The sequence below is a fragment of the Octopus sinensis genome, linkage group LG18 (genome assembly GCF_006345805.1).
Source record: "Octopus sinensis linkage group LG18, ASM634580v1, whole genome shotgun sequence".
NCBI lineage: Eukaryota > Metazoa > Mollusca > Cephalopoda > Octopoda > Octopodidae > Octopus > Octopus sinensis.
In genome coordinates this window covers 4,450,069-4,467,568 of record NC_043014.1, presented here as the reverse complement: position 1 = coordinate 4,467,568, position 17,500 = coordinate 4,450,069, and the positions used below count along the sequence as shown (strand labels likewise).

At 41.5% G+C, this 17,500-nt stretch overlaps 1 protein-coding gene across 2 annotated transcripts in view; it reads right to left on the bottom strand.

Annotated features, from left to right (window-relative positions):
• LOC118766835 (short-chain collagen C4-like) overlaps window positions 1-17,500 on the bottom strand; it is a 91,073-nt gene that overhangs the window by 54 nt on the left and 73,519 nt on the right. For both annotated transcript variants that reach the window (XM_036510678.1, XM_036510677.1), the window contains exons 3-6: window positions 11,907-11,968; window positions 5,284-5,317; window positions 2,506-2,580; window positions 1-482 (exon numbers count right to left, since the gene is read on the bottom strand). The exon at window positions 1-482 is cut by the window's left edge and continues 54 nt beyond it. In XM_036510678.1, the coding sequence (XP_036366571.1) occupies window positions 1-482; window positions 2,506-2,580; window positions 5,284-5,317; window positions 11,907-11,968 (653 nt within the window). The remainder of the gene's footprint in view (window positions 483-2,505; window positions 2,581-5,283; window positions 5,318-11,906; window positions 11,969-17,500) is intronic.

Genomic DNA, 17,500 nt, shown 5'->3' with positions numbered 1-17,500 from the left:
AACGCAGGTTAATTCTTGACCATGGACATACGGTGGACATGGCAATGAACCACAAGCAGCCTCAACGAAATATAATAGAGCTCCATTTTCGTCTCTGTAACCTGCTGGATCAGCTTCTGGTGCATAATCCACACACACATATTCTTGTCTGCCTTTATGATTATAATGCGCGGTCATCAAATATCCTGAATATTCAGCTGTCCAACCAGCGTAACACTTTGTCCTGGCTGGTAACATCATAACAACAGCAGGTTGTCGTGTCAAACAGACAGCGCACGGAACGTTGTGATCATGAAGTGATTTAGCGTTAGCAAAAGAAAAGATGGTATTGGTGTCGTATGACTGTAGTTGATATTCACTGCCAAAAATGTAACCACCTTTTTCAAGTTCTGTAGTATAATTGGCCCAAATGGGATCGTTGGGTAGACATAAGAGATTACTTCCGCCACCAGTATGGGAATAATGTTGTCCACCAGCCACACCTTGAATTGGTAAGAATAAATCAAGTAAAAAAGATATCAAGCAAAATTATATACGAAATAACGGAAACATTCATTACAATTTTTCACTTAAAAGATTTTATGTTTAGTCATGTGTGAACGAATTGTGGTGTATATATGTTGGTGTTTATGTTAGCGTAAGCTGTGTTTTGCTGAATCGTGGCTGTACATTTAACTTCTCATCATATATGTATATATGTATATATATATACCCTTTTTTTCTTTTACTTGTTTCAGTCATTTGACAGCGGCCATTCTGGAGCACCGCCTTTAGTCGAGCATATCGACCCCGGGACTTATTCTTTGTGAGCCCAGTACTTATTCTATCGATCTCTTTTTGCCGAACGGCTAAGTGACGAGGACGTAAACACACCAGAATCGGTTGTCAAGCGATGGTGGGGGGACAAACACAGACACACAAACATATACACGCACATACATATATGTATATATACTTATATTCCACAGGCTTCTTTCACTTTCCGTCTATCAAATCCACTCACAAGGCATTGGGCGGCCCGAGGCTATAGCAGAAGACACTTGCCCAAGATGCCACGCAGTAGGACTGAACCCAGAACCATGTGGTTGGTAAGCAAGCTACTTACCACACAGCCACTCCTGCGCCTATATATATGTATATATATGTTGAATGTATACGGGTAAGTATTTGTGGTTACGACTCGGATTATTATTTATGTTTGCATGGGGTAGGTGTTTTTCGGTGGATGTCAATAGATGGAGAAAAAGAAACCCATGCACTCGTGTTTATCCGAAATGGAAAAGATGTTCACGTGTGAACGGGGATATTTTGGGTGGTGGAAATTGTAGGAGGTTTGAGTAGGACAATACGGGAGACGACGAGATGCAGAGAAGTGGTGGGTAACCGTCGATGAAATGTTGTTTAGTCGATCATACGAGATTCAGTGGCTAAACCTCTCGTTTAGACTCGAACGAATCAGGCTTACATAGACGTTATGATCACACAGACCTTTTTTCATGCAATACACAGAAACGAGGTGGGAGGAAAAATTGTGAGGTTCAGTGATGGCTTAGTGCTTAAGATGAATGGACGGCGAAGTGGGCGACCGAAAAAGGATACGTGTAGGGTTTATAAAGAGCAGATACAGAGCATTTTTAAGGAACGTAAGGTTGATTGGGGACGCAGTTTGTAGCAGCAGTTTTGAATTGGAAGTTTCGGAATTACCTTACAAAGATATACTGGATAATTAAATGAGGTGATGTGGTGCATGAAAAGAGCAAGGTTTTAGCGATAGGACGATTTCGGTGAGGCGGAGAAGAATAGAAGTGCATTCTGTACTCTGTTGTGTTCTCTCACTAATATTTAGTCTCTCTATATTTTACCTAATGAATAAAGTCCTTAGCTTTTTCCATCATTTACAGTATGTGGCTTGTCCAGTCCTCATTCTACATTGTGCTTTCATTCCATTAACCATTTACAGTCACTGTCATCAATTCTAATAGACTCTATTCAATTTAGCCCACACCTACGATCATTGGGCACTCTAGTTAAAGATAGTCAAGTGGCCACTTTTCAGCTCATGTCACTCACGTACAATACCACCATCCGTAGCCAGTATATTTGATCACCAGTCAGCAGCCTCGGTATTTGATATCTACACTCCATACAAGTCAGCCAGGAGTCCTTGATCGCTATACTGGATTCCCGTCTAGTCCTATCTATAACTTAACGTAGAGATATCTATATTCTGTAGTTAGACAACCGCCTTTTCACTTGGTCCGTAGTAGACAACATTTAAAATTCTGATTTGACCAAATACCTACAAAGGAGTAAGCAGTCTTGTGCAGACTCTATATATCGTTTCAAACGTGATATGTCATCAAATGATTTGCTTGAGTGTGTGGGCGTGTGCGTGAGAGTGACGGGGAGGGAGAGAGACGAGAGAAAGAGAAAATGAAGGAATAAAAAGAGAAGAAGAGAAAGATAAAGAGAGAAAGAGAGAACAGAAGTATAGTTTATACTAACCGTCATATACAAGGCTTGAATTAGTAGGACAAGTAGTTCTGCCCCACCGAGTATACAATGATCCGAGACCGGGTTCTGTGAAATTAAAATGAAACAATTTAGTTTAAAAGAAAGAATTCTTGAATCCTATACAAAGGAAGTTGTTGGCTTGGAAGGAATTGATAGAGAGGAGAGAAATTTAGAATTTAAGAGAAAAAGAATGAGTGAATGAATGAAAATCAGAATGAAAGAAGTAAATGATTCGCTAAGAATAAATTTTAAACGAAGAAAATTAGTCATTTGTCTATTGAGCCTGTTGTTGACGTTGATGTCAACGAATTGAGAGATTAATCTCAGAATATCAGAAAGTGTATTTGTCTCCCTTATGAAAGGATGTTTGTTTTGTTGTTGAACTTGGATGTGAGTATATATATATATTTGTGACCGTAATAATGATAAAGTCATTTTTAGACATGTAGCCATATTATCAATTCTTGGTACTGGATTGGTCAATTACAAATATCAGCTTAATGTTTGGCGCGAATCAGTCCATCATAGCTACAATATGCAAAGGGCTCGAAGGAATAGCCATAACGCGTCATTCATCGAGAGGGATAACAACATTTGCGTCCGGATCTTGGATGAAGGAGTCCATTTGGGAAATATTTTTCTGTCTCCACCCAACTCAAATTGGGATGCATGGGAAGGGAGTACAAAATATGTGTGTTCCATGACCCCGAAGCCGGTCTAGAAGGGATCATCCGTTCATAATTGAGAATTAGACTGTCAAAACCGGACGAGACAAAACGTTGCCTGTTATATATAATCAGTCTCCTCAAGAAAGCTTCATTGCTTCGGAGGCGCACACTTGGAAGTAGGTTGGAAACTCCACCGTGCAGGTGTGGTGCCAACTATGTCTGCATAGGCGGAAGTGGGATGCTCACAATCCCTGGCTTTCGGATTGGATTATGAAGTGAATCCCACTAGGTATTAAGGGATATCTCCTGAAGCTCAAGCAGAATGGAGTGATGTAGCTGCTGGAAGTAAATGCACCCAATAGCGAGGTCAAATACAAATGCTTCCTTAACAAAGTCACTGCAGCTTTGGATATATTTGGGGTAAAGTCATTTGTCTTACAAGGAGACTTCCGTGCACACTTTGGCGCTGATAACCGCAAGAAGTATTGATTGGGTGGAATGGCGTCACACACCTTAATGTGGTGGCCATACTAGTCTTCTGGACTCTCTATGATATAGATATCGTTTTAAGACGGTTGTTTATAAGGGTACTTGGAATAGAAATGCTTAGTGACAGAAATTCTTGATAGATGTTGTTGTCGTCTCAGTCCTCTTTGAGTCTGTGCTGGACGTTCGGGCTATAAGTAGTGGGGAGAGTTGTCAACTGACCACTACCAAGATGTCTGAAACCGGAAGATGCCTACAGTTGGGAGAACCTAGTAAATTGGTAAGTCCAGGGCGACCTACGGAATAAAGTTGAAAGCAGTTGTGGATGATGGAATAAGAAACAAAATTGTGGATAATATTGCATCCAAATTGAGAGAGACCCACATGAATAAACTTGGGCATCGAAATCGATTAGTGATTGTATAAGTTTTGTCGAACTAAAGTCACTGAAAGTGATAAAGCTGCTGGAGAGAAATACGTTCGTCTTGATAATTTTAAACCCTTAAATACTCAGGGTATTCCTTGAGTGACCCGTGTATGCTAGGTGGAATGGGGCACCAGGGAAAACACGAGTGCAATGACAATCCGGGGTAATAACCACAGATTTTTTTAAGACAAAGCCTACACTACATGTCTAGAAATATTACGTAGAGAAATGGTCGCGCCCAAGATTACTGTCCTGGACGCAGTACACCCGACCAGATATTCGTTCAAAGGCAGATCTTCGAGAAAATGTTGAAATATATCCAAGGGGAATACGCTGTAGACCACGTGCTGTGGGGCATGTTGCGGATGGTTTACCAGGAAGGTGAAATTATTGGGCAAGTACTTTTTATCGTAAAATACTCGTAAAATGTTTGTATTTGTGCAAAAGCCGAATGTTTTCAACATGGAGTTTGGACTTCGATAGAAGAGTGCATTGTTAGTGCTTTTCACATTTCTTATGATCTGGTTGATCAAGGCTCAGCCATTTTAGAAGAAGTATCTCATTTCGTCTGTATGGGGTCGGTCGACTGCTATTTGCAGACGACGTGCTGCTATCTGACTCATGTCAAGTTCACTTTCGACACGCATTGAATGGGTTGGCTGCCGAGTGCTCCAAGGCAGGGATGACTAACACACACTCTGCAGGAAAGTGGAATATCGTTACTTCAGGAATCTATTCACGAGTGATTGGAAGCACAAGACTGAACAGATTGCTAAATTCTAGATATAAACGCATTGATGCGCTAGGTCGGGCATTCGATTCTCAGACGAACAATGGTTGGTACACTTATCGACGTAGCGCTGCACACACACACACACACACACACTTATATACACACAATTAATGTCATAGTATAACAGAGTAAAATTTTATTAAGGAAATTATTGTAAAAAAATGTATTTTAAAAGAAATTTAGACTAGTGTCTTAGTATATATTACTGAAGAAATATGGATAGTGATGTAGAGTCAATTCAACTTTGGTGAAATTATAAATCGTTAAGGAGACACGGGTGAATGACTTTAGCTAAACACTGTAGAACTGGAAGCTGGATACTTTATAATATTTAATCTCATTCCTGAACATTTCTTCAAAGTTATTGTCTTATACAATATAAAATTAGTTCTTACTTGGGGTGTCATCAGGTTTATCGTCGCAAGATTTCTGTGGAAAAAGAGAAAGTATTTATTATCGTTTAGAACTGAAAAAAGAATGCAATATATGACAACATTTTCGGACAGCATTTTATGAAGATGTGGGTGACGTCGACATTGTCCATTCTACCAAATCTATTATATCGTGTTACATCTTGGAGGTTTGCTGGAACTGCATGCCTTTCTGTGAATCTGGTATTTCATTATTTCATGCTTGTATATGGCAAAGCATACACATTACATAAACAGCTAATATCCCTGTTCATTGTCAAGAGTAGACTAATTTTGCTATCTAAAATCGCTGGTAGTTTGAAGATTACTAGAAACGTAGACTTGCGCATTCTGCTGACGTACAAGAAAGCCCGACGCCAACCTTTCATGTACGGCGTCCTAATACGCTGTAGGACTTTTCCACTGCGACATTAGGAGAATCTGTCAAGGCAATAGGATGCAATATTTAAAAGTAGTTTGAATTGATGCAAAAGCTCTATCGCCTTGATATTGTTTAGTATAGTTATCCATCATGATCACTGAAGAGTCGGGCATTTCTAGCACTGGTGAATAATATTCCGGATTGAAGCTCGAAGGTCAACATATCTTTTGGCGTTCAATGGAATATCACAAAAGTTTGTAAGAAAAATGTTTGGGAACATATTGTAGGTTATAAATTGACTGCATACGAAAGGGATGAGGATTAGATATTTTGTACACGGGTGCTATATAAACTGGTTATTCACTCCTTAAATATAGTGTGTATATGTAGATGTATATATGTAAATGTATAAAAATTTATATATATATATATAATGTTTATACATATATATATACATATGTTTGTGTGTGCGTGTTTATATATATATAAGTTTGTATATATATATATATATATAAATATATATATATATAAATATATATATGTATATATATATATATACATATATATGTATACAGATATACATAGATATATATGTATTTATATTGGGTTGCCTGGAAAGCTCGTGCCGATTTTTAAAGGAAAATAAAGGGCCAATAAATACTTGCCATTGCATTTTTAAACAACCAAATATGAACCATTTTGTAAAACTATGCTTCTCCATCTTTCCTTTAACTTGAAAATACCCTCTTTCCAGAATTGAAGTGGTTTCATGGCAAAGAATTTATCGAGGTATCTTTTTACGTCATTCAAGGAATTGAAATTTTTACCATTAAGACTATTCTGCAGAGGCCTGAATAAGTGGAAATCCGAAGGTGCAATATCTGGTGAATATGGAGGGATGGAGTAACACATGCCAGCCGAGCTGCAGCAATTTTTGTCTGGTTCCCAAAGCATCAAGTGCCGAAAATGAACTTTCTTATCTTGCCTTTTCAAGTGTTACAAAATTAACACAGGTTATAGGAACATAAACCTTCTTACACGAAAAGATAGCTTAAACTGCGTTCTTAATGGTGGTGGAGTTAAATTCTATTTTATGAACTCAACCATGTTCTAAAATAAGTCGAAATTTAAGCAACCATATATCAGCAATAAATTTCTGGACAACCGAATAGATTGACAGGTATTTCTATATCTATCTATCTATCTATCTATCTATCTATCTATCTATCTATCTATCTATCTATCTATCTATCTATCTATCTATCTATCTATCTAACTATCTATCTATCTATCTATCTATCTATCTATCTATCTATCTATCGGTGAACAGGTGTGGTCGCCGTTTGTGAGGCACGCTTTCCCGCAACTCGTCTCCATGACCGAACTGCAGTCGTGGATCAAAAAGAGGCCGAGGAAGGGCGAATGGCACAGCGAGTGTCGCGTTGCTCTCAAGCAACTCTGCCGTCCCGGGTCGACCTTGAGTGACTTCAACACAACCAAAGCATTCTATAGGGGATTAGTGGAGGGGAGGTACGACGACGATCTCGAGGCAAACCTGGACGTCGACGAGGAATACCTGACCCGCCTGTTTGAAACGACTTTCGGCCCGGGACCTACGGACAACTTCCAGAGATCCCTGGCCTGGCGGTGCTACCGAGAAGCGCTACACGTTCGGGATAAGCTCTATAGGCATGGCTCGAGAAACACGGGGCCGACCTGCCCAAGATGCGGGCAGAGCGACGAAACCGCTCTGCACGCAATCGTGCAGTGTCCAGCAATTTCCGAGCTGTGGGCTTATGTCGAACGACTGCTGTCACGTGTGGGACGTGTCGGTTTATCAGCCGAGTCTATCGTTAATATCGACACGCCTCCTTCCTTCAAACGGGAAGGAAGAGCTATTTTCATCATCCTTGTGGCTATGGCGAAAGAATGTATCTGGTGGACGCGTCTGAAAGGATTAGAGACAAACACTTTCCTCTCTGGTCAATCTCTCATCAACTTCTTCAAGTATCACTTGAAGAGGAAAGTGAGAGTAGGGAAGCAAGTTTTGTCTAGTGAATGTTTTAAAAAAAGATGGGTGAATGTAGCAAGGATGGCACGTATGAATGACGAAGCCACCTTGACTATGATTCTATGAACCGTAAAAATTAATACAGAGAGTTGCTTATTTGCAAAAAAAAAAAAATAAAAGAAAGAAATATAACATGTGACTTCATTGACCGAGGTTACCGTGGTCTTTTCCGTAGGCTTTTCTTTCCACGGGTAAACCTCACCTGTCCTCCCCTTTACACTTCATATTGACATTTCTGTGATTACGATCCCTATTGATCAACTTTTTTTCCTCTCCCCTTTTCTTTTTTTAATCCCTCTCCCCCCTGTTTAAAAATCCTCCCCTTTTTTTGTCCTCTTTCTTTCTTTTTACGATCCCTTTTGATCGAAAACCAACCCCCATTTTTTTTAGCCCCAAAAGAAATGCTCTACCTTGTAATTTGTTCTGTCTGTGTGCAGCCCTGTGTGGCTAATAAAGAAACATATCTATCTATCTATATATCTATCTATCTATCTATCTATCTGTCTGTCTGTCTGTCTGTCTGTATGTCTGTCTATCTATCTATCTATCTATCTATCTATCTATCTATCTATCTATCTATCTATCTTTCTATCTATCTGTCTGTCTGTCTGTCTGTCTGTCTGTATGTCTGTCTATCTCTCTATCTCTCTATCTATCTATCTATCTATCTATCTATCTACCTATCTACATATCTATCTATCTATGTATCTATCTCTATATCTATCTATCTATCTATCCATCTATCTAATCTATCCATCTATCTATCTATCTATCTATCTATCTATCTATCTATCTATCTATCTATCTATGGCAATTAGAAGCGGCATCGCATCCGACGTTTTGGCGGCGAGGTTGGCCCTCGACCAACACTTCAACGCCAAGCACGAAGATGTGCTGTCAGAGCTAGGATGCGTGCTCTAAGGAACGAAGGTGTTGGAGCCGCGAGAGAGGCCCGGGTGGCAGAGGCGCAACAGGGCAGCAAAGCCACCATTCGGTCCCTGGTAGATGAACAGGGGCACGAATTGCTTGAGCCAAGTAAAATGTGTGAGGCCTTTCAGCAGCATTTTGCCCGACTGTTCGGGACGAGTGGAGGGCAAGAACGTAGGGTGGACTTCAGTGCCCACCTACATAGCCTACCACGACTCTCGACAAGAAAGGCAGGGTGCTGCGAAGGTACGGCGGCGGAAGTGCAGGAGGCGATGGCAGAATGCTCGAGGGACAAATCACCGGGTTTGGATGGTCTACCCTACAAGCTTTACAATTGTATGCCAGACTTGTTTGGAGATCTCTTGGCGGCGGTGTACTGCAACTGGCAGCAAAACGGGAGCATTCCTGGTTTTGTGAGCCGAGGAGCTGTAACACTGCTGAAGAAAGATCTAAACAAGGGAAATGTAATAGATAACTTTAGGCCCATCACTCTACTTAATGCAGACTTGAAAATTTTGGCCAAGGTGCTAGCCAAGAGGTTGGCGCTTGTCATCGAGAAACTGGTCGACAGGGCGCAAACATGCGCCGTGCCGGGCCGGACCATCCATGACAACCTCCACCTGATGCGCTACATCATAGACAGGGTAGTTAACGAACCTGGCATGGGTGGGGCGCTGATCAATCTTGATCAATCGAAAGCTTTCGATAGGGTAGACCATCGATACTTGGAGGCGGTCCTCAGAGCGGCAGGCTTCGGTCCCGTCTTCCGCGGCTGGATAGCCGCTTTGTACAGAGGTATCCGTTCGGTATTTCGCGTGAATGGACATCTATCGAGACCCTTCGACATCGCACGTTCGGTCCGTCAGGGATGCCCCCTCTCGTCGCTTCTATACGTATTGACTCTCGAGCAATTATTGCGGAAGCTGGCAACTTTGAGGGGCATCCCGCGAGAACTGGGATGCGGGACGAGCGTGTCTGCATACGCGGACGACGTCACCGTCATAGTGTCTAGCCACGAGCACATCGAGCTGGTCGGCGAGACACTGAAAAACTACGAAGCGGTGACAGGAGCGAAAATCAACCGGGAAAAGTCAGTGGGCTTGCGACTAGGCACCTGGAGAAGCAAGCCCATGCCGTCCACCAGCGCCTCCGTCGTGGGACGCTGGACCGACGGCCCGGTTGAGTTGCTCGGGGTCTAGTTTGGTCCGGACCTCCAAGTGGAGAAGAACTGGAACGAGATAACGAGTAGGGTGGTCACTCTCGCCCGGCAATGGGCCGAGAAGAAACTGTCCCTAAAAGGTCGGGCGGAGGTGGCGAACACGTACATCGCGTCCGTCATCTACTACCGCCTATCCGTCGTACCTTGTCCCGACCCTACCATCACCAAACTACAACGCATTCTCTTTCGCTTCTTGTGGAAAGGATGCGTCCCGATGGTCAGGCGATCCATTTGCTGTCAACACCCGTTAAAAGGAGGGCTGGGTATGCCGTGGTTGATGATGCGCAGACACGCGCCGAGACTGCGACATCTCTGGCTCTATGTAGACGACGGTGAACAGGTGTGGTCGCCGTTTGTGAGGCACGCTTTCCCGCAGCTCGTCTCCATGACCGAACTGCAGTCGTGGATCAAAAAGAGGCCGAGGAAGGGCGAATGGCACCGCGAGTGTCGCGTTGCTCTCAAGCAACTCTGCCGTCCCGGGTCGACCTTGAGTGACTTCAACACAACCAAAGCATTCTATAGGGGATTAGTGGAGGGGAGGTACGACGACGACCTCGGGGCAAACCTGGACGTCGACGAGGAGTCTCTGACCCGCCTGTTCAGGACGACTTTCGGGCCAGGGCCCATGGACAACTTCCAGAGATCCCTGGCCTGGCAGTGCGACCGAGAAGCGCTACCCGTTCGGGATAAGCTCTACAGACACGGCTCGAGAAACACGGGGCCGACCTGCCCGAGATGCGGTCAGAGCGACGAAACCGTTCTGCACGCACCCGTGCAGTGTCCAACAATTTCCGACCTGTGGGCTTATGTCGAACAGCTGCTGTCACGTGTGGGACGTGTCGGTTTATCAGCTGAGTCTATCGTCAATATTGTCACGCCTCCTTCCTTCAAACGGGAAGGAAGAGCTATTTTCATCATCCTTGTGGCTATGGCGAAAGAATGTATCTGGTGGACGCGTCTGAAAGGATTGGAGACAAACACTCTCCTCTCTGGTCAATCTCCCATCAACTTCTTCAAGTACCACTTGAAAAGGAAAGTGAGAGTAGAGAGGCAAGTTTTGTCTAGCGAATGTTTTAAAAAAAGATGGGTGAATGTAGCAAGGATGGCACGTATGAATGACGAAGCCACCTTGAGCATAATCCTATGAACCCAGAAATTGAAAACAGAGGGTTACCCACTTGCAAACAAATGTGGTAACATATAACAATATTGACCAAGGTTACCGTGGTCTTTTTCGTAGGCTTTTCTTCCCACGGATAAACCTTACTTGCTTTCCTCTTTACACCATGTATCATAACACTGTGATACACGATCCCTATTGATCGTTCTTTTTTTTCCTCTTTTACGATCCCTCTTGATCGAAAACCTACGCCACCCCCATTTTTTTTCTTTTGTTTTTTGTTCTCTTCATCCCCCAAAAGAAAAGCTCTACCTTGTAACTTGTCCCATCTGTGTGCATCCCTGTGTGGCCAATAAAGAAACTTATCTATCTATCTATCTGTCTGCTGTCTGTCTATCTATCTATCTATATATATCTATCCTTCTATGTAATCTATCTATCTATCTATCTATCTATCTATCTATCTATCTATCTATCTAATTGTCTGTCTATCTACCTACCTATCTATCTATCTGTCTCTCTGTCTGTCTATCCGCAAATCTATCAATCCATACACACACACATATTTACACACACGCACACATACATAATACATACACACATATTTACACACACGCACACATACATAATACATACACACATATTTACACACACGTACACATACATAATACACAGACACATATTTACACACACGCACACATACATAATACATACACACATATTTACACACACGCACACATACATATTTACACACACGCACACATACATAATACATACACACATATTTACACACACGCACACACACATATTTACACACACGCACACACACATACCTACATAAATACATGCATACAGACATACATATGTTAACACAAAATCCATGACTTACCGTTTTTGATGGGAGCACAATATTGACGGTCTCGGGACAACAAAGCAGATCAAGAAGGGAACAACCTTTAATAATTGAGAATTAAAACGTCGAAATTGTTAGATATAATCTGCCTGTAAGATATAATCGGTGTCTCCTCTACAAAATTTCCTTTCTCCGATAGCGTACACCTGGATATAGGCTTTGAACTCCACTACGCAACTGTGGTGCCAACAATGTCTGCACAGGTGGGATAAGAATACCCTAAATCCCCAGCTTTCGGATTGTATTATGGAGTGAAACCTACTAGGTGTGTGGGTTCACCTCTTGAAGCTAAGGCTGAATACGAAGGACCACTGTGGCTGCTGTAAGTATATGCAGCAAACACCGAGGTCAAATACAAATCCTTCCTAAGCAAATTCACCTCAGCTTTAGATATATTTGGGGTAAAGTCATTTGTCCTGCAAGGAGACTTCAGTGCACACCTTGGCACTGATAACCGTGAGAAGGATTGATTGAAAGGAATGTCGTCAGTGAACTTAATGGAGAGATCATAGCAGCCTTCTGTGCAGGATACACACTCTCCACTCTATGGTATGGATATTATTTTAAGACAGGGATATTTATAAGGGTACCTGGAATAGAAATACTTGGTGACAGAGGTTTCTGATAGAGTTCGGTCATCTTCCACTCTTTGCTGAACGTTTGTGTAAGAGGACGGGTGGAGTTATCAACTCGTCACTACCTAAATGTTCTAGTGCCGAACACTAGAAATTGGTAAGTCCAGCTCGACTTACAGAATACAGTTGGCAGCCGCAGTGGATGCTGGGATCAGAAACAAAATTGTGGAGACTTTTGCATCCAAATTGAGAGTGACCCGCCTGAATGAAGTTGGATATCGAAATGGATTCGTGATTGTATTATTATATTCGTCAGGTTCTTCTTCGGTTGAACGCTTATTTGAGCTAAACTCACTTAAAAGTGATAAAGCTGCTGGTGAAAAGCACGTTCGGCTTGATATTTTAGAAACCTTAAATACAGATGGTATTCTCTGAGTGACCCATGTATGCTAGGTGGATGGGAACCCTGGGAAAAACACCAAGGCAATGGTAATATGGGGTGACAATCACAATTTTTTTCAAACAGAGACCAAAGATTGTGTTCTAATTATCGAAAAGTCTATTCTAGATGTCAGGAAACGATAAGTGGGGAAATTGTCGCGCCCAAGATTACTGTCCTGGTTGCAGTACACCCGACCAGAGAGTCGTTCAAAGATAGATCTTCCAGAAAACGTTGAAGCATTTCCAAGAGGAATACACTGTAAACCACGAAAAGGCATACGATCACGTGCCCTGGGGCATGTTGTGGGTGATTTACCATGAAGGTGAGTTTAATGTGCAAATACGGTTTGCCATAAAGAACTTATATGGATGTTCAAATGTTTGTATTTATGTAAAAGTCGAAAGTTTTCAACGTGAAGGTTTCACTTAGTTGAAGTGTGCATTGTTAGTGCCCCTTCTCACATTCTTTTTGTGATCTGGTTGAATATGCGCAGCCATTGTGGTAGAGGTATCCCAATTCATCTCTGCGTGATCGGTCGACTGTTATTTGTAGACGACATGCTGCTACCTGATTCGTCTGATGGTCACCAACAACGTGCACTGAATTGGTTGGCTGACGAGTACCCCAAGGCATGACTGACAAATATGCACTCTGTAGGAAAATGGAAGATCATTATTTCGGGTCTCTATTCACGAATGATTGGAGCACAAGTGTGAACAGAATGCTGAATTGTAGATATAAACGCAGTGAAGCGCCAGCTCGGGCATTTGATTATCAGATGGAGAGGACATTCCATGCTTTTCGTATGCAAGCCGGCGGGGCTCGCTCTGAGCACTCTAATTTGTTCACTGTGAACATACCGGCCGCCTCGGACACTCGGTGAAGTGCACACTCGGATGAACCGTGCGGGCCGAAACAATTCTCGACGTAGCACTGCATATTTACTCATATACACACAATAAATGGCTAGTATATTAGAGTAACATTTTATTTAGGAAATTATTGTAAATAGAACATATTTTGAAATAAATTCAGGCAAGTGTCTTAGTATATATTATTGTGGAAATATGGATAGTAATGTGGAACTAATTCAAAGTTGGTGAAGTTTTAAATCATTAGTTAAGGAAACACGGGTAAAATTCTTTATCTATAAAATTAGTTCTTACTTGGCGTATCATCAGGTTTATCGTCGAGAGATTTCTTGGAGATGAAACGGTTCTGTGAAAACAGAAATAGCATCATATAAATAGAACTTCAGGATATTTATTATCGTTTAGAACTTAAAACAATGCAATAGATGACAACATATTCGGTCAGGTATCATTGCAAGCAATACCATCTCAACCCCTTAGGAATCTTCTAGAAGGCGCTTCCATCCCGTCAAACGATTTTCTGAACAATATCAGACAATACAACACTGAATTTCAAATGACATCGTTTGGTGAATCTAAGAAGATAGATAAACATGAATTTACGCCGACGTCAAAGTTCAATGGCAACTCTATCCCCTCAATGGTTCCCTGGTACCCGCGAATGAACAACCACAGTTACTCCAAATTTGCACTATGAGTGATATAGGACATCAAACCCGACGTGAGGTGTCAAAATTTACGATGATGGGCCGTGTTAGATACAGCGCATACTGCTGCAAAGGAGAGTATATCCACTGACAGCTTTACGGTGCGTTCAAAAATCACACAAACCCCACCTCTAATTTTGCATGACAGGTTAGGGCCTGAAACACTCCAAACGGACGCATAGCATGTTGCTTAGTCGAATTAGCCCAGCATTTACTCTACAAATGTTTTGTTGTCAATGTTACACTTTCCAATATCACCTGTTTCAAAATGACTGGAATATATTATATACCAACTTTGCCATTTTAATCCCCAGCAATACCGGGTACGTCTGCTAGTACACACACACACACACACACACACATATTTATACACACATATTTCTCCACACACACACATACACACACACACATATATATATATATATATATATATATATATATAAACATTATATAATTAGGGCTTAGTAAAATAAATTACTTTGCCACATACTGAACTTAGTAGAAATAGCAGCCAAAAAAAAAAAATTTTCTTAGCATTTCTACTACTTAAAGAAAGTTTCTCTCAGATAATGTTTACTCCAGACAGCTTACGAAGGTTTGGGGGTAAATACAGAAAAATATCACAAGTACATAGATCGTTTGAGTACGTCAACGTTTCAAGATTAGCCAAATAAAATCAGCATTTCTTTCGTCAGCTCAAAATTTCTTAATTTGGATTTGGAAACACTAAAAAGAAGGAACTTTACCTATCAGCGAACTTGTCGCTTCAGATGAACCACTCCAACTAAACAGTTGAAACTAATCTTGAAACGTTGACGTACTCAAACGATCTATGTACTTGTGATATTTTTCTGTATTTACCCCCAAACCTTCGTGAGCTGTCTGGAGTAAACATTATCTGAGAGAAACTTTCTTTAAGTAGTAGAAATGCTAACAAAATTTTTTTTTTTTTTTTTTTTTTGGCTGCTATTTCTACTAAGTTCAGTATGTGGCAAAGTAATTTATTTTACTAAGCCCTAATTCTATAATGTAATATTTTGAATTCGCCTTAAATGGTCCTTTTACATACTGAACACTTGATGAAATTGATTAATTAATTAATTTTACCCTCAATTGTTGATATATATATATATATATATATATATATATATATATATATATATATATATATATATATATATATATATATATATATATATTTACATGTATATATATAGTTAAATATAATGCAAACAAGAAAGCACAAAAAACATAAACGCGAGGACGTGGAACAAATATAGTATTATTGGACGCTCAGGAAAGAAGGAAAGAAGGAGGGTTTAACGTTTCGGGTGGAGCTCTTCGTCGGAAACATACGAGAAGGAAAGATCCAGAGGAGGGAAGACAGAGGAAAAAAGATCGCCAACGGTACACACGCCGTCACATTTTGAATGGCGTGAAGGGAATGGGTGATGAAAAGTTCTTTCAAAGACAGGAGAGTGGTAGAGGAGGAGGAATGTGTGTGTAAGTGTGGATAAGAGTGTGCGCGTAGGTCTGTGTGTGTGTGTATGTGTGTATGTGTGTATGAGTGCAATGATGACACGTGTGTGTGTGTGTGTGTGTGTGTGTGTGTGGTTGTGGCTGTTAATCTTTGCGTGTTGTAGGGCTAGTAGTGTTAAGGTCAAGGAAGAAGGAATTGGGCGTGGATTCCTTTGTCTCTACCGAAGGTCAAGTTGTAGGTACTGCTAGTTTGAAGTATGTGTGTGTGTGCGTGTATGTATATGTTTCGTGTGTGTGTTTTGTTTGTATTGTGTGTGCGTGTATGAATGTGTGTGTTCGTGTGAGTAGGCGTAGAGTTAGGTTGTGTGGCGAATAACTGTGCTTTACTTAGTGTATGTGTACGTGTGTGTGTATGTGGGTATGTGGGTATGTGTGCAATGATGACACGTGTGTGTGTGTATGTGTGTGTTTTGTTTGTAGTGTGTTTGAGTGTGTATGCGTAGAGTTTGTGTGGTGAGTAACTGTGCGTTTGTGTGTATACATGTATGTATAATTGTGTGCCGTGTGTATGGGACGTATGTGTGGGTACATTTGTGTGTGTGTGTATGTAAGCGCGTGTGTCTTATATGTGCGTGTAGTTTTGTGTGCGTATATGTGTGTGTAAGCGTATATAATTGTGTATATACGTGTATCCGTGGGGTTGTGAGTTTTCGGTGTGTACATTCGTGTGCGTGTGTGCGAGCGTATGTGCGCGCATGTTTTTGCGTGTGTGTGTGTCTGTGTCTATATGTGTATACGTATGTGTATGTGTGTGTGCGCGTGTAGGCATATATTGCGTGTATGTATATGTATCGGTGTGTATGTGAATTTATGCATGCGTGTGTGTGTGGGGTGTTTTGGAGTTGTGTGGGAGTAATGTGCGTGCGTGTGCTTGTGTGCGTGTGTGCGTTTAAGTACGTGTATGTGCATGTGTGTCTGTGCCCATGTGTGTATAAGTGTGTGCGTATCTGTATGAATATAGTTCGTTAAAGGTATATGTGGACATCTGTGCTGGTGTGTGTGTATGTACGTGTGTATGTGTGTGTGTGTGTGAATTGTGTGCGTATGATAGATATATCTCCGTGATCACGGAGAATCGTTAGCGCGCCGGGCGAAATGCTTAGCGGTATTTCGTCTGCCGTTACGTTCTGAGTTCAAATTCCGCCGAGGTTGACTTTGCATTTCATCCTTTTGGGGTCGACTAAATAAGTACCAGTTACGCACTGGGGTCGATATAATCGACTTAATCTGTTTGTCTGTCCATGTTTGTCCCCTCTGCGTTTAGCCCCTTGTGGGTAATAATGAAATAGGTGTATGTGGACATCTGTGCTGGTGTGTGTGTATGTACGTGTGTATGTGTGTGTGTGTTGTGTGCGTATGATACATATTTCTCCGTGATCACCGTTACAGACCAGGCTATCAGTTTTTGCTACACATCGCTGGTCACAATGCGCAT